Source organism: Cebus imitator, unplaced genomic scaffold (assembly GCF_001604975.1).
Source record: "Cebus imitator isolate Cc_AM_T3 unplaced genomic scaffold, Cebus_imitator-1.0 Scaffold147, whole genome shotgun sequence".
In the NCBI taxonomy this organism is placed as follows: Eukaryota; Metazoa; Chordata; class Mammalia; order Primates; family Cebidae; genus Cebus; species Cebus imitator.
The window spans coordinates 3,854,700-3,873,657 of record NW_016107462.1 but is presented as its reverse complement, the minus strand read 5'-3'; the positions used below and the strand labels follow the sequence as shown (position 1 = coordinate 3,873,657).

General features: G+C 36.6%; 1 protein-coding gene across 1 annotated transcript in view; it reads left to right on the top strand.

Annotated features, from left to right (window-relative positions):
- The window catches only part of MDFIC2 (MyoD family inhibitor domain containing 2), a 108,782-nt gene that overhangs the window by 85,219 nt on the left and 4,605 nt on the right, over positions 1–18,958 (top strand). Inside the window, exon 3 of the mRNA XM_037743556.1 lies at positions 13,115–13,336. Within this exon, the coding sequence (XP_037599484.1) occupies positions 13,115–13,336 (222 nt within the window). The remainder of the gene's footprint in view (positions 1–13,114; positions 13,337–18,958) is intronic.

Sequence of the window (18,958 nt, the reverse complement as noted above, 5' to 3'; positions counted from 1 at the left end):
GAGTGCAGTGGTGCCATCATAGCCCACTGCAGCACTGCAGCTTCAAACTCCTGGAGCCAAGTTATCCTCTCACCTCGGCCTCCCAGAGCACTGGTATTACAGGCATGAGCCGCTGAGCCTAGCCTCAAGAAAGTTTTTTTAAGGTAGCATATTTTCTTCAGATAATACATGAGACTGTTGTACTCTCATACGCAAAAGACAAACTGAGGATAAAATTTGTGGAATATAATATTATTCTCTCAAAATGTTTAATATGTCGCAACACTGTTTCCCGATGCTTAGTTTTGTACAGGAGCAATTTGAGGCCAACTTCAGGAACAGTTCTTTCTCATTTGATCTAGTTTTCCTTGCCTGAGCACTTGAAAGGTCTTTATTTTTATAATTCAAAATATTTTTTAGGATGGTGGGTCTCTTTTTACTTCATTTTAGGCAGTGAAACACACTCTCAAAAATGGTTTCTGCTTGGGAAATACATTGCAATATCATCTTTGAATAAAGCTGTGTTTAGATGGTTTTGGTTTCTTCTTTAGGAAACTACATCTCTTATGTGAGATCTATATGTTCTGGTCTTAGCATTTGGCATCATTCTGTCATCATAACTTGAATTCTATGTCCCTTACTTTTGAACTATGGGAGAGTTTTCCAGATTTGCTCTCGATCTCTATATTACTAATGATATTTTCTGCAGTGTCAATTCTGTATTTTACTGCTTCTGATGCAGATTTTAATTCTGTCATTTCAATTCTGAATTCTTCAGTGTCTCTCTTGGTTCCCACATATTCCTTTGGATCCATTTTGTTGGCTTGTCATCCCAGTTTGTTTGATCCTTAAGATTATTTCTCAGTATTTCTCTTTTCTTTACAAAGTTCTTTTTGCAACCTAATGAGAGCCTTGTACAATTTCTGAAAATTTTCTTCTGTTTATGGTAACAAATTGTTTCTGGATTAGTTAAGGTGACAAAGAACTATAGCTCTCTTGGTCACATCAAAAATCAACACCTCTAAAAATATCTAACAGCCCAGTTTTCTGGTTGACACAAAATATGGTTGAATCAGGAGGATGAAGAAAACAACACTAATTCCATTTTACTTTCAGGAAAGCTAGCATAAGTGCTAGACTGATTTGATTATTCTGTTCAGTTCTAACGCGTTGATATTTAGTGTAAATCTTTCCCAATACTATCAAACCCAAATTTGCAGATGTGAGCATTCTTGTTTTTCCATATTTTTAAAAGCATTATGGAAGAATACTAGGAGAGGCTGTATGAAGGACTGTGATGCAGACAGTACCTTAAATTTGAAAGCCTTGACTGTAATGACTATTTGGTGTTGGGAAATATTTTTTTTAAACCTCCCTTTACTAACAATTGGAACAAATGAACATTCTTTTTTAAAGGGGACTTTTTTTTTTCTTGAAATGGCCCAAACACTTCATAAAATTGTCCTGTTATTTTTAAGACCTGAAATTTTAAACTAACTTTGTGGTAGCTTATTTTAACACTCTAAAATATATTCAGAATAGTTCACCTCAACATGCTTGAATGCTGAATATTTTATGCTTGGACAAAGAGCAAACTGTAGGTCTTTCGCCAAGCACAGTCAATGCACTTGAGTATGGGTTACCAAAAATGCTGAAGAATTTTTTTTTCTATTTATTGTTATAGCTCAAATCCTTGTGTCTCTTGTAGGCTTTAAGTGACATAAATATGCATTTCCATCTGCACATCCTTGTCAGGAATAGTTCTGCTGGGAGGTGTTATGCCACCCAAGTACTTCCAGAATAGAGTCTGTTAATCCTGTTACCACTATAGAAACTCAGAGGAAAAGTCTACTCAGGCCACTACTGCAGCTGCTGTGGCTGTAAATGTTCCAGCAGCCACACCCGGGTACCAAAACGAAGCTAAAGAAAATTGAATATTTTCAGTAGAAGAGGGATGTAGAGTGCTGACCTCAGTCTATTACTCAGACCAGCAGTCTTCAGACTTTTTATTGTAAAGCTTATAAACCTTTACTAGTGAAAAAAGGGAAAAATAGCAAGCCCACCTAATGCATGCATGTATACATCTATATACATCCACATGCACATGCATACACAATGGAGGCATATGTTACCATATTCAAGGTACTATACATTATAAAACATGCAAAAATAATTATTATATTAGGATTTAAAAATAGAAATAAGTGTTCTAACTCCATTGGATAGACTTGCGCCTTCTCCATATGCCACTTTGGAGACCACTGGGCTAAATTTTCACTAAGTGGAGTATCAGGAAAATAGATCTTAAATCCCTAGTGAGGTCTTTTGATAGATTCCACAATTCATTAGGCACACAGAGTGGGCAAAAGGAGTTATAAATAAGCATATGGTTTATTCCTTCATTACCCCCTTCTCATGATTTCTTGTCCTTCAAAAAAATATGGCCTGATTTCTGGCCTCTCCAAGACCTCTGTATAGACCTGATTTTTATCCTACATCTATATAGGCACATGACAGATGGCTATTAACCTGTCAAGGCCTAGATGCTGATAGTGAGCCTTCTGAGTCCATCTAAGAGTATGTCACCTCCAAGCCAGCATAACAAAGGTAGAACTAGCTAAATAAACCAAGTTCAATGATTATTCACTAAGTATTTTTCAACAAGAATTTATTGATTTATAAATACAGAATGGATGTCTTTAACTTCCCTATTCCACATAATGCAAGATATTTCAAATTACCAATGAATCTAGTTGTGAACCAAAACTTCCACAGAAAGGTAGTAGATATGAAAACAGCTGCTACCTCTTACAGTGAAAGACTGTTTTTTCAGCTGTAGGAAAAATCAGACACTTAAATCAAGGTTCCTTTCAAAAAACTGATAAAAATAAAAAATTTTAGTGATAAAACCTGAAATGGTCAGAGAACAGAAAAACTTCTCCCAATCCCTGTTGATACAAGTCTAAGTGGACACAATCTTTCTGGAAGGCAATTAGCAATTACATTAAAGTTTTAGAAATTCAGCCATTAATTCAATTGGTGCTTTTCTATTAATTCAACCTATGCAAATAAATATTTAAAAATTATGACAATAATGTTAATTTCAAGAGTATTCGTGGTAGCAAAATCAGAAACTATCTACATTTGTATTGAATGGGGGAACTGTTAGTTTACGATGCATCATACAAGATATACTAAGTATTCTTTAACTCCCCGTATGTTGAGTACCTACTGTGTCCCAGGTCCTCTTCTAGGACATGGCAGTTAATTGATACAAATTTTCATTAGGTGGCATTTTAGTCAAGGGTGGGAAATACATGTACACCATAGCAAGTAAACAAATAAACAAAATATTTTAAAAATCACCATGAAGAAAATGAAACAGGGTGATGTGATAGAAATGGATGGTGATTAGGGCTATGGGATTAAAGGATTTCTGAATTTTGGCACAACTGACATTTGAAGCCACATTTTTTATGGGTTTTGGTGGTGAGGGGAAGAAGTTCCTGTGCTTAATAGGATGTTCAGCAGCATCCCTGGCCTCTACCCACGAAATGCTAATGCACCTAGCCCAGCCATGACAATAAAAATTGTCTCCAGACATTGCCAAATTTCTCTTTGGGGAACAAAATCTGCCCTGACTGGGAAGCACTGTTTTAGATGTAATGTAAGGGAAGAAGGCCTGCCTCTCCCAGGAGGTGACATTTGAACAGGGACCTGAGTATGTTTTTCAATAATCTTTAGGATGAAGGGAGATGGTTATGATGCAATGGTAACATCTATAATACATTATATTCAACAAAATTCCACTTTAAAAAAAATCTCTATCTAGACAGACAGTACAGCATATTAGTTAGGAGCATGGACTTGGAGCCAGGCTGCCTTAGTTAAAATTGTAGCTCCTTTGCTGGTTATGTGACTTTGAGTAAGTTATTCAATATCCCTGTGTTTTCTCTGTCCTCATGTGAAAAATGGGAATGACACTAGTAGTGCCTACCACACAGGGTTGCTGAGAGTATTAAATGGGTTTATATATGCAAAGCTCTTAGAAAAGTGAGTTACATTTGGGAAGCACTATATATTTTTATATATATATCAATTATAAGATATAGTATTAATGTAATTAAAATAATTTATTAATAATCTATGTTCTGACATATATTCCAATCATATATTAATTTATATATAAATTAAAATTAGAATATATATCCTAATATGCAAATATAAAGCATAAATACAAATATGTAGATATATACATCTAAATCTATTATATAAATATACACATATATCAGATATTTACACTTTTGTGTAACAAATATAACAATGTGTTATAAATGGTAGAATTATAGATTTTAATTTGTTTGTATCTTTTTCTGTTCTTCACAGTTTTACAGATATCAATGCAAATGTTGTATTCAAATCAAAATAAAACATCAAGATGTGTTTTAGCACAAAAGACAGAAATGTATAGACTTTTACTAAGATCAGTTGGCTTACAGAGAGTGTGGAAGGAGACGATTGGGATGTGCTCAGAAAACCTCCTGTAGGGATAAGTCCATTGTCAACTGAAAACCAAGACACCCCACCTTTAGTCTAGCTGTCAGTTCATCAGTTGGCTGAAATTTATTTATACCTTGCTTTCTGCTAGACACCATGCTAGATATTGAGAAACTGAGATGAATGGCTTATGTATTTCCTGGAGGGGTTCACAACAGAGAGGAGAGGAGAAATACATCTACAATTAATCACATTACTGTAAAATAAACTAAGGGTTCTAGTGAGGATATCATCCTGGATTTCTGGGGGCTCCCAAAGGAAACAATTTCAATTGGAGTTGTGGGGGACAGTTGTAGGAGGCTTCTTACAGTGGGCTTTGAGGGATAAGCTTGGAAAAAGCAATTATTAGTCATCAAATAGGAATTCTGGTTTTGAACCTACATGCAAAGTACCTCCTAATCAAATACTAGCAGGATCAATTAACCTGGAGAGGGGTAAGTCAGAAGGGGCAAAGCAGTTTTATTTCAGAGAAGTATCCCAAGCTCTTATCAGAGTTCTTGGTTTCTGAAGCAGTTTGGAAATGCAAAGTCTGACTGCTGTAGGAATTAGAAGACGTAAGTTCAAGTACTAGCTCTGCCCATTACCATCAGGGTAATCTTGGGCAAACCACTAAAATCTCTGACCCTCCATCCGTTTCCTCATTCATGTAATAATGATAATAATACTTTGCAAAACTGTTGTGAGCTTCGAATGTGATAATGCACGTAAGAGACTTTAAGTGACATTCAAATAGTTCGGATGAATAAATTGTGATGGTTTTAACATAATAGAGAATATTTTGAATAATTATGGTTTATTTTTAACATTTATATTTAAACACTGATAGTAAAAAATTGACTGTATATGTAATACCAATCACACATGAGTTTATAGCCTGATTGACTTCATTTATTTTTTTCAGAGCCCTAAACCTATTACTAATCCAAGTGCATCAAACTATAAAAACTACTAACAATTTTTTTCTCAGATAACATAATCTTTATTTCTTGAGACACTTTTTACAAACATTAAACTGAAGGTAACTGCATAAAAACGAAATGGAGACTCATAATCGCAAACTGCTTTCATGTCTGAAGAAGATTCAACTATCTCTTAGGAGTCAATTGTTCCTTGTTACCAGCTTATGATCTAGCTATAAAAGTATATCACTTAGCCTATGTCTGTCTACAGGTGCAAAGTATAGTGGCGGGCAGAAAACTGAGGTAATTATCTGGAATAGTTAGATCAAAAAAAGAAAAAAAAAAAGCCAATTTCAGCCCCCCAAAATTGAAGTCGCTTTCCAGGTGTTGGGGAAACTTGGGGAGGGGACCATGCTCGGCCTTCTACCCTCAGTTCTTTTGTACTCTTTAATCCTTTTCACCTTGAACACGCACTTCTATTATTTCTGGAAGAATAATAAACTTTAGCTTTCTCTCTTTTTAAAAAAGATTTACTAAGGCTGATTGAAAAGGCTTAAAATGTCCTCTTGTCATAGCCCTTGATAAACATTTCATCTAACGTTTCTTGAGGCAGGGTTTTAGCTGAAGTGCTACAGAAGACAAATCAAAACAATGATTTATACACCTGCGACTTTAACTTGAAAGTCTTTAAAGGACATCCTCCAACCAGAGCTGCCATTTGAAAATTAAAGAAAAAATGTCAAATATATTTTTCTTATTTATCCTCCCGCCCAAATTAGAGTTAATGAACCAAGTTTTTGTCTTACCCAATCTATTAGGATGTAGCAATTGAATACTCCACAAGTTACCTATTTCCATTCATTTCAAAAAGGTGAGGGAATTTTAGAAGGCTTCATTCCTAACTGGAGAAAATTATCCACTCAGCTTTCAAAGAAGAAAACATGCTTTTCTTGAAAACATAGGTTCTTTGAGTATCAATCAACTTTTATTATACTTTTCTCAATGCCAAGAAATCATCTTCTTAATTTTATTCTGTCTTCAGCCATAGTATGTTTTCAAATTTTACTCAACATAAAAACAGTAGTGATGTACATGTCTAAAAAAAGGTGATTCTGACTCTTGCTGATAATTTTCACCATGTTTGATCATGTTGAAGGGTTTCCTATATTTTATATTTTGTATTATTAGCTACAAAGCTGTGGAGAATATAATCATATATTTTAAGAGCAAAAATCACATCTAACATTTTAATAAACTTTACAAAATTTTCATACAAAGGAAAAAACTTTTTTTTATCTATACAGTGTCACTTCAGTTAACTCCTTTTACTAACCACAATAATTTGTTAATGGTTTGGTAGCTTATACCTTGAAATGTCACTTGTCTGCCTTGGTCTGATTTCAGCCACCAATAATTACAGTACTAAATTCTAAGCTGGAGTGTAGTTTAAAACTACGAGAAAACATAATTCACCATCATAGCTTTAAAAATGGTCCATACATTTGAAATATATACTCACTTTAAATGTTTTGATCTAGAACTAAAATTAAAAGTCACCCTACCTTAAAGTCTTATCTAATAATTTTCATTTAGGCTTCTGGAGTTTACTGCTCACAAGAAAAACTTAGCAACAAGCTACCTGTTTCCATAGGCAACTTGACAATAGAATGCACATAGGTTAAATGAGAATAAAAATATCTGCTCAGGAAGCTGAGGTGAAAAAATCATTTGAGTCCAGGAACTCTAGTCCAGCCTGGGAACATATCAGGAACCTGTCTCTCTCTAAAAAGGAAAACAAACTAATGAGAGAGAGAGGGAGGGAGAAAGAGTGGAGGTCAGACGTGGTGGCTCATGCCTATAATCCTAGCACTTTGGGAAGCCAAGGCAGGTCAATTCCTTGAGCCCAGGAGGTCAAAACCAGCCCAGGCAGCATGGTGAAACCAGGTCTCTGCACAAAATACAAATAATAATAATAAGCTTGGTGTGGTGATGCAAGCCTATAGTGCCAGCCAGCTACTCAGGAGGCTGAGGTGGGAGGATCACCTGCGTCTGGGAGGTTGAGGCTGCAGTGAACTGTGATTGCACTATCATCACTGCACTCCAGCCTGGGTGACAGAGTGAGACCCTATTTAAAAAAAAAAAAAGAGAAAATGGGAAAATATTCAGGTAATAGTAAGCCATTAATATTTGTGTGTGTGTGTTCATGATGTGTGTGCTTTGCTTTGTTTTTCTATGGCTAATATGATTAGAAGAATATTGTTCAATGTACAATTTTGATTATAGTGCATAAGATATCTTAAAGATAGTTGTCACTGTACTCAGAGCCAATGACTCCTGAAAAGAGTCTAGATATGAGGGCACAGAGGATTAAACCTGAGTGGCAGTGATGGACATGAAAAAGCAGACGTGGACTTGAGAGATGTTTAGAAGGAAGAATAAGAAGAACTTGTAAATGATTGGATGGAGGGATAGGGCTAGTCAAAGAAGAGTTTTAAGTCCAGGGAACTGGAAAAATGACAATGCAATAAAGATAAACTGAATTGTGAATTCTCCAGGGATAGCCAGAGTTATGCAGTTTGAGGAGAAAAATGAGGGGCTTAGTAGAAAGAGACATCATAATTAAAAGGATTTTGCTAGTTACGCACATAAAATGTCCAATAGATAAGTGTGAAACCATAATTTGTGATGACTGTGAGCTTCTTGAGGACTGAAACCATTTGTTGTTCTATGAATTCTGCAGCGGTTAGTGCGATAGCAGGCATGTAATTTATGCTTGGCAAATATTGCCTGCCTCTCTGGGTGATTGGCTGCATAAAGATTTAGGATCAACTTCACAAAGAAATCAATGACGTTGTGAGTATGGACAAATATGGCCTTCAAGGATAGGGTAGGAAGAAAGAAACTAAAAGGACAAAGTCTTAAGAAACAAATACACGGAAGGAGCTGGAGGAAAACAGAAGCTGATAATAGAGTCGGGTAGGTCAGATAAGGAATTACACCAAAGAGGAAGAAGGAAAGAACAAAGGAAAGGAAATGACAAAGGGAAGGGAAGGGAAAGGAAGGGGAGAGGAGGGAAGGGGAGGGGAGTGGAGGAGAAAGGAAAAGGGGAAGGGAAAGGGAAATGGAAAAGGAAGAAGAAGAGAAAGGAAAATGGGAAAAGAATGGAAGAAAAAAGAATAGAATCAGAGGCCCTAAAGAAGAAGAAATAGTACTTATTCATCATTTGAATGCTTTTATCTATAAAGACTCAAATGAGAAAAAAAAATGGATGCAAAAATTACAGTCACATTTAGAGAGCAAAAATGAAAATCATTAAAATGTTTCCTTAATAACTTAGAGTAAATAAATTAATAGCTCCTGTCACATTGATTCATCTATTGCATGTGGATACTCAATAAATGTTAATTGAATTAAATTAATAACAGTTGCTCAACAGTAATGAAAACTTAATTAACTATCTTTGCTCTTAAGTTTATGCCCATTTGTTCTTTCAATTACCTGTAGCCCAAACATGAATTTTCTATTTCACTGATGTTTAAGATTCACTTTAATTTTTTTCTAAGAAATACAGATAAGCTTCTATTTTTGTCATAATTTTGGTTTGTTTTTACTATTGGTAGAAGTTATTTTCTCTAAGCTAATGTCAAGAACTATGTATAACACCCCAAATATAGTTTCACAAGTTTCTTATTTAACTCTAAAATAATTTTCACTGCAGAAGATGTGATACCACTTTTTATATGTTTCTCCTTTGAGCTTATGCTACTTTATAGTACTTTGGGTGCAATGTCAAATAATACCATAAAGGAAGGAATCTGAATCTGAGGAAATTATTGTTAGCATCATCTATAAAAGATGGAAGATGTCAGTAGCATTCACCCAAAAATTGTGACTCATTTCAGATGTCACAATTCTGGGTTGAACAGACTGGGTTCTCAAATGTGTGTATGTCAGATGATTTTCTAATGAGCAACAGATAGTTCCCACTGAGGAATGAAAAAAAAAATAAAAATATAAACAGAGACTTAGAATTAAAATAACTTTATGAATGGCAGTTTAACTTCTCCATAAAATTCTCTCAGTACAAGCCTAGTGTGCTCCAAATGGTTGCTTAATGTAGCACACCACTTACATTCAAAATGCTTTACTTAAAATTGTCACAAAATTAAAAAGAGAATCATATACCACTTGGCTGTATACTGTATTCTCCGCATGTTCTTACATTCCAGTAACCTCTATCCAACTTTTTTTTGTTACTGAATTACTTTGTGCAAAAGCAATTTAAATTACATGCAGCCTGACTACGTGTGATAATTTGAACTGATTGTTAATTAATTCTGTTAAGTAAATAGCTGCTGCAATCTCCATACTCATCAAGGTCTCGTTATCCATCAGCTCTTTCTGGGCTGCTCTCTAATGTGTGGGATAAGGCAGCTGTAATGGAACAAGCAGGATTCCTTGAGTGTGCAAAGAAGGTAGTTTTGCTTTGCAAAATCTGCTCAGGGAAACGCAAGTGTGTAAAACTCAACTGTTTGCAAGGCTCAATTTTGGGCAGGTGACATATCACAACATTTAGGGCGACAAGGTTTGCTGATGTGCATTCTCAGTAGTTAGGAAGCAGAAATAAAAGCTAGGAATAAATCAGGGAAAACATTGCATAATATAACAAGGAAAATGACAAGAACAAAGCTTTTGGAATCCACCAGGCCTAGATTTGAATCTCAGTTCTACTACTGAATAAGGAGGAGGCCTTGGACAATTTACCTAAATAAACTCTCTAAGCTTTGGTTACCTTCATTCATTTGCTAACTGGGGATACCCATTCATACATTTCCCATCTGTTCAGGGAGGCTAACAATATCTACCTCCTAGAGTCTTTGTGATGCTTAAGTTCAATAAGGTATATAAGTGGTAACATAGAACTTGACATAAAATACATGCCACTCTGTGTGTGTTTGTACGTGTATGTAAAGCATTGGTTTTTCAACCAGGGTGATTTTGTCCCACAGGGGAAATACAGCAATGTGCACAAACATATTTGATTGTTATGAGATAGAGTGTCAGGTGCTACTAGCATCTAGTGGGTAAAGGACTACAATACCACTAAACATCCTTCAATCTTTCCATGCCAAAAAATTATCTGGCCCAAAATATTGATGCTGCTGTTAGTGTTCTAAGGTATCATTTGAATGTCCATCTGTCTGCAATATTAGCTGATTACTGGATGCTTTGACACTCAAGTGAGAAAGATAAACTAATTGTTATTTTTCATCATCGTCATCATGATATCATTAATTTGGTGAGTCCCTCTTGGGTTAGAGGAAGCTGAATGTTCCCTTATCTGTAGAGCTGATTCTACTTAAATATTCAATAATACGTTAATTTCTTTCAACAATAGATGTTTTGTTGAATTCCTATTTCTGCCAATCCTTTTTAGGGTGGATGAAGCCACAACCAAGAAATTTAAAGCCAGCACATAAAAGAAAGAGAATGGAAATTAAACATTGTTGAAAACCAAGGCTGTCTGGAAGACCAAACGAAAATGACCTAAGAAACGAAAATGACCTAAGATAGTTGTATATATGAGACTGCTAGTTCTGGTGCCAGTTAGGAGTCAGAGAGCAACCATCTTATAACTGGTTTCTGAAAATCACTGATGTACCAGTGAGTTGTTCTCTCTCTTTCTCCACTCTCAAATGCTGAAGATCCCTGGCACAGTGGTTCCCAAACATGTCTACATGTTGGAATCATCTGAGGAGCTTCAAAAATTCCCTTCTCCCACCAAGGATTGTGATTTAATTGGTCTCCTAAAAGGAGGATACCAGAGCTTTAAAAATTCTGAATTTTTTAAAGATTTCCTAGGTGATTCTATCCTGCAGAAAAGTCTGGAACCCATTGCCTTAGAAGGCAGAACCCACTAGAAATTTCCATTGGCCCCAAACTAAGAAACGACATTGGAAGAGAAATGAACATGGACTTGGCAAGAATGTGTTTCTTGCACTGAGCTGCATAAGCATGGTAAAATCAAACCAGGTTGCCAATAATTATTAATTTCAGTCACTCAATGAACATTACTGAACCAACCCGGCATTGTGTTAGCAATGGGAATGCAATTACCAAGAACACCTCTTGACCACCTCCCAATTGTGCCACCAAACAATGAGGACTGTTGCTTATTTAGGTTTTAAGTTGTTTCTGGGCATCATTACCCTGGCTGAATGGTTGAGAATATTTTCTTCTATTAACTCTCTTCTCAGTCTTAAGACTTTTCTCAGTGACTGTAAGGAAGTTATAAATTACCTGAACCACTACCCAGTCTGGTCCTCTCTCTAACATGATTTTATGATATGCTTCTCTTTCATACACTTTTCAATCCTATAACTTACACAGTTATTTATTTGTTGATTTGTTTGCTGCTCATGAAGTCCAGGGCCCATGCCTGTCTTTGTCATCCCTGTATCCCCAATATACAGCCCAGTGCTTGTTGCAGAGCAGACTCCCAATCATTATGCGGCATGAGAATGCATATAGCTGTACCTCAGTGTCTGAGGGGAATTGGTTCCAGGACTCCATGGATACTGAAATTTTGAGAGGCTCAAGTCCATGATATAAAATGATGTAGTATTTGCATATAAGCTATGCATATCCTCCCATATACTTTACTTCACCTCTAGATTATTTATCATACCAAATACTATGTAAATATATAGTATTAGTATAGTGGTTGTTATACTGTATTTATTATTTGTACCATTTTTATTGTTATATTGTTATTTGGGGAGTTTTTTTCTGAATGTTTTCTATCTGTGTATCTAGAATTTGTTCTACTGGATATGTGAAACCCACAGATATGGAAGGCCAACTGCATAGGAGATGTAAAATACTTAAGACACTTGGGGCTTCTCAGTCTTCTCCATGGCTCTCCAAACCAGAATCTCAGTCAAGAACTTTGCTAGAAATTCCCTGAACATCTCTAGCAATTGTGCCAAACAGTTACCTGGAAATAAAGCATGTTCCCAAGAAGCCTACCCTCAAAGGCTTACAAGCTATCTCCTGAATAGGAACTTAAACACCAAGTTAGAAAAAGCTACTGTGAGATTATGAGAACAGAAGCAGGAATAATCTTGTAAACCATTCTTTTATATCCATTTTTCTTTTTACAGATGATGAAAGTGATGTTTGTAAAAACAAAGAAATAAGGTGACTTGATTGACATCATGTGAATAACTCAGCAGTACTGCCCATCATATAAAATCCTTATCCTGCTCCTCAGATTAATAATACACTATGACAGGAGGCTGGCAACATACTGTGACATTTTGTTGATCCAAGTGAATGAATTGCTTGATTTGCCCTACTCATCACCANAAAAAAAAACCACGAACTGAAAAACAAACAAACAAACAAAACAAACAAACAAAAAACACAGTAGAAATAAGTATTACAAGTGACGATGATAGGTAAAGTTTGCAATGTGTATGTAATTTTGTAATAATTGCACTCTTCTTTCGTATATTTTCACTCAAAATTGTTTTGATCAATAATACTTCATTCTTTTTCTTAAGACTTTAATCTTAGAAAAGTCAAATGTGAAAATTTCTGCAAATGTCTATTCTTAGGTCACTGGGTCACATAAACTATAGTGGATTTCTGTATGTCTTTTTTCTTTTTTTGTCTAGATACACAACTCACAAATGAAAAGCTTGCAGATGAGAAACCCATTAATGCTATCGTTATAAATTCAGTATCTGAATTCAATATCACAGATGGACCAGCCAAGGAAAACCCCAATGAGAAAAAACTGTCAGAATCCAGCACATCACTGTCCTCCCTTGAAGAATGCCAAACGAATTTTTCCTACCTCCAAACTGATACTTCAGTTCATCACAGAGACACTGATGGTATGTTTCTCACAATTCAACCCATCTCTAAATAAAGCTCCCAACCCCCATCCCCTGTAAAATCATCACATATGCTGTTAGGGGAAAAAAAAGTCTTTATGAATATTAAACAGCAAGACTTCAATTTGAAAACTCTGGTGAATGACATATGTCAAGGTCACTTTGCAGTTATGAGGTGCTTGGCAGATTGTTTGCTCTCAAAGCTGGGAATCGGAGACAGCGTGTTTTAAATAGCTGGAATGGGACATAATCATTCTTACTATGGGGCTATGAGGTGGATGAAGAAAAATGGCAAACTTCTTTCTCTCCTCAGATATGGAACTATTTAGTCTATACTTCCGGTCAGAGGGAAGGAGAAGAAGGCAGAGAGAAATAGTATTAAAATGCTGGAAATATATAAATATAGACAGCATAAAATATTAAGATGCTAAACCAGCAATCTATGAGAAAGGGATGGTTTCTCTGGGAGTTATCCCTAGGCATTCTGATCAGTGCAAACCTAGACCAAACCATCCCTATATATGACATAAAGGGTACATTTCATTTGCAAAGCCAATTTCAAATTGATTTGGTGCTAAATAAACAATCAGCCAAATAAAGTTCAAAATTATGGACTCCACACCAAGATATGAAATTTTACTCAGATTAACTTTGCAATGACCTTTACAGGAGACAAACCATTCAGGAATTTTGTAGTGTTCAGTGTCTACATTTGCATTTAACGAAACCTTGGAGTTTCTCAAAGGAAAATGTAATAAGGTATGGTTTCTGGTCTACATTTAAATTCATATTTACTTTTTGAAAATAAGAAAAAAGATTAAATAAACTTTGAATAACAGCACCTTCGGAATCACATCAGTTTCACTTCTGACTCTGAAGTCTATTAACTGTATAGTACTGGACACGTTTTTTAAATTTACCGTCTCTGAAGTTCAGTCTCTGGTTATATGATAGGTTAGTTAGCATCATTGGGTATTTTAGGGATCAAATAAAATAACATGTATAAAGCACCTAGTACAAATGTTGGTACACAGTAGGTACTCAGTGTCAGCCATGATTGTGATTATGGTTTTAGAAAGTAAGGAAAGAGAAGATTTCTAACAATGTTATATACATGGTGTCTTGTGCACATGTGGTCGTGAATGCTTTAGGCCAGAAACTACAGGCTTAATTGTCTGTGGTTGCCTGCCGATAATAGAAATACTAAGTAGGCTGGAAGTAAACAATAGGGACTGGTGAGGACTATGTCAAGCTGGAGAGCACATGGCTTATCTAAAAGTCGCTACCTTGATGCAGTTCCAGCTGATTGTTGCCAGAAGAAAATGCAGGCCCAGAGTTGCCAGATATTGAAGCTTTCCAAGCAAATTCAGAGGCCAGGAGTGTTATGTAAAATTTCTAAGTTTTCCAGTGTTTATAATTACTTTAATTTATTTTGCAAAGCTCAAGACACTCCCAACAACATATCACTGGGCCAACTTTGGCCTGCAGCTATCAGGTTATGACTCTGAATTCAGGATTATGCTCAAATTTCTAGCTTTGGTAGAGACTAATGCCAGTCGAGAAAACAAGTAATGCTGGAGAGGCCTCTGCAAAACCATCTTGATGCTACAGCATTTTATCAAATTTTACCAGGAATGTATGGGTACTGCTCATCATGTGAATAATTGAATTAGGTTAACGATCCCAGAACTGGGAAATGCCATTGTACATATCCACACAGTGAAACATACTTTCCCTCCAGAACCACTATGATCTGACCTATCAGGGATACTGGAGGAATAAGAGGGGCCAAGCCAACTAGCACAACACCTGAACTCTTGTATTCTCAGGAAAGGGTCCAAATCATTACTCCCTTAAAATGGCAACTGACACTCAAGAGCCTCATGCAAAAGACAAAATAAAAACCCAAAAACAAAAAATAGCTGACTACCCTTCTTTCAAAGAGCAAAGGAGGTTCATGAGGATAATTAAATGAGGTAGTTTCCAGGAAATTCAGGTTGTAAGCTGACCGCATAGGTGATAGTCCTTTTTCTCTTGTCCTTTTTCTCACACGTGAAAAATCTCCCCAGTGAAGTAATAGCTTTTGGTACCTGGTTAAAAGAGAACAGAAAAGAAGCCAGCCTAAGAACCACAAAAAGTGATAAGAAACTCTCATTATCCTAAACAGCAAATGTCAAGGAAATCAAGAGTTAAGGCAGACTCACTTCATTTTAGAGAATTTTTGATAGTAATTAATTTAAGGATGCAGAAATTGAGAGCTGGGGTCATTGTTCGTACTGAGATAAATACAGAAATATCTTTCAGGAACAGCAGGGAAAACAGAAGGGAAAAGAGAAGATTGCATCCACTTTCATGTAGTTTGTGGTTAATTTATTTTCAAATGTATAAATGAGTGCATAGGAATAGATGCTTAATTGCTAATATCTATTATTTATATACATTGCCCCACTTAAAACAGGATGGAAAAGCCTCACACATGCAGATTTTGTAAAATGTGTTACATCCATTAGCACAGTTCATGGTGTGTGCTCTGATGGGAATTTAAAAGGATCTTTACTGCACATCACACACTATGTGCTGAAACATTACTTTATTATTAAATTGTGGTTCATCGTGTGTGGTCCCTTTCCTGAATAAAATGGAAAAAGTGCAGAGGACTATCCTTGTACCAGCTTCTGTTTCTACAGTCTCCTGATTGTGAAAGCTTCCCTGTGGATAAGAAAATCAGAAATACACATGGTATTAGAAAACAGCCCCCTTAAAAATAATCCTGAGAATGTACCTAATTGATGTATAATTTTGAATTTGAGACATCTCATCCAGGTGGAAGAGGAAAATCATAAATACTAGATACCTCAAAAGAATAGTCTTAATTACACCATGGGCTACTGAATAAAATGATTACATTTTCTACACTGTAAATTTCATACAATTAAATGCACTAGTGTCACCTTATAAAATGTTTCAATTTTATAATTATTTCAGTTCATTTGCTCAGAAAAAAACATAAGCACAAATTTACTTAGTATCACCCAAATCTAGTCATTCTAGTTCTAAAGAACTGACTTGAGTGTTAGTTGTGCTTGTCTGAACTTAAATAGATCTTGACATATTTAAGTAGCTATTAAAATTGATAACATCAGGGATGATACCCCAGCTAGAGAAAGGCATTCAGTCACACTTTATTTATTCCCATTCTATATTACAGACACTTTTTTTTAAAGAACTCAGTGTGGGGGAGTGAGAACCAATTATTATACTTTTGGAAACTTTTAGTAATCGGTGGATTCATTGTGTCATGAATCTCACTATGATGCTGAATTCTCTATGATAGCACATTAATTGGGCTGGTATCATGTTGGCTCTTTTTTTCTTTGCTTTGGGGAGGAGGAGAAAGGATTGTGATTTGTCTGGGGTCACTTCTGGAAGAGTGATTGTTGCCACTTAGGATAAGGAGTCCTGGGGTATCAGGAGGTGTGCTTCAGCAGCTCAGAAATGCTTCGGAAAATACAGTGTCTGCTCTTGTTCCTCCCACCTCCTAATTGTGGGTACCAAGGTGGCAAGACCCAAAGTTGGGAGGGCAGAGTCAGGAAGTGCAGGACCGTGGCCATGAGGCTGCCCTCAAGCATGCTTGTAGAACCTTCTTGCATTGCCACCTTTTCCACTCTAATTAAACATGATGCTTTCTAGTGAGTGAGATTCTCCCTCCTAACTAACCAGTCCCCAGTTGTACATTTAGCACCTCTGGAAGCTGTGTCAATTCTTCAGTGTCATTAGAGTATCACTTTGCACATCACAGCCTCCATGTCCTAAAGGTACCCTGGGGTGTATAAAGGAAATGAACCCCAAGGGCGTTTTTGTCATCGATTTTTGCTCACAGCGAAACACCACTGTTGACGATGCAGACTGCAGGTCTCTGATCCATATTAAACCTTCTTTAATTCAGGTTTAAGGAAGGGAAAGCCAGGTGGGCACTTCAATTAGAGTAGTGATTAGAGCCTCTGTCAGGATGCCAGGTGTTCTTTAGAGGAGATTTAAAAAACAAAGATCTTGTGACAAAGTTATTAGAAGAGCAGAAAAGTCAAATACAGTAAACAGTAAGTCACCCAGACATTGGCAACAACAAGAAGCCTCTCCCACCTCTTCCCTCTGTCTCTCCAGATCACTAGTGGACTCCTATGAGCTTGGAGACTACTAGTAGTAACTGTTGTCAGATAGACTACTAGTCACTAACCTCTATCAGATAGATAGACCACTAGTCACTAACCATTAGCAGATAGATCACTAGTCACTAACTGTTATCAAATAGACTACTAGTCACTAGCCATCACCAGATAGACCACTAGTCAGTCACCAATCACTATCAGATAGGCCACTAGTCACTAACCATTATTAGACCACTAGTCAATGGCATTAGCCAGAGCCACAGAGGGAAGGGCCATTCAGAGAGAGATGAAAGCAAAGAGAAGATACAACCACTGCCTAAGACACCACCCAAAGCAAGGAGCGGGAGAAGCACCCTGAATTTTCTCATCGTCCTGTCTTACAGGTTCCTGTTACTGCCTCCTACTGGCTGAATCTAGACAGAAGCCACTAAAAGCAACTGGAAAATGTTCTTTGCCAGTCTTGGGAATCCAGCACAGAGGAGGGAATGGAGAGGGAAGCAGGCCACAAGCTGGCAGTGGCCTGTGTCATGCTTAAGTGTGTCAGAAGGAAACTGAGAGTGTTTTATGGAAGGCAGTTTGGCCTCCTAGTTAAAAACTATGGAGAAGTCAGTCTGGGTTCAAATTAAGGTGCTGAAATAGCCTAAGTTTCCTGGGGCATGCCTCTTAAACTGTCATTGCCTCAATTTCCTCATCCATAAACAGGGATCATAAGAGTGCTCAACTCAGGGTTATTTGGAGGCCTGTGTAAGCTGTATGTAGAGGGCTGCACAAAATTTGCAATAGCAAAGACATGGAATCAAACTAAATGTCCATCAGTGATAGACTAGTAAAAGAATATGTGGCACGTATACACCATGGAGAACTATACAGCCATAACAAAGAACAAGATCTTGTCTTTGCAAGAACATTGATGGAGCTGGATGCCATCATCCTTAGCAAACTAACACAGGAACAAAACTAAATACTACATGTTCTCACCTATAGTGGAAGCTAAATGATGAGAACACATGGACACACAGAGGGGAACAACACACACTGGGACCTATTGGAGAGTGGAGGGTAAGAGGAGGGAGAGGATCAGGAATAATAACTCATGGGTACTAGGCTTGATACCTAGCTGATGAAATAATCTGTACAATAAACCCCCATGACACAAATTGACCTATATAGCAAATTAGCACACGTACCCCTGAACTTAATAAATGTTTCTTTTTAAAAAGTTTAAATAAGTAAAACAAAATAACATTACAAAACAAATGTTCTAAATAAAGAAGGGGAAGAGAAATGAATACCTCCCAAAAAAGTTAGAGAGATGCAGAATGGCTTTTGGTGAAATATTTGACACATATAGTAGTGGAATAGAGACCACAGGCTTTGGATCCAGAGAGACTTAGATTTGAATCTGTGCTTTACAATCTTACAGTTGGGAGGATTAGGACAGTCAGAAACAATCTCT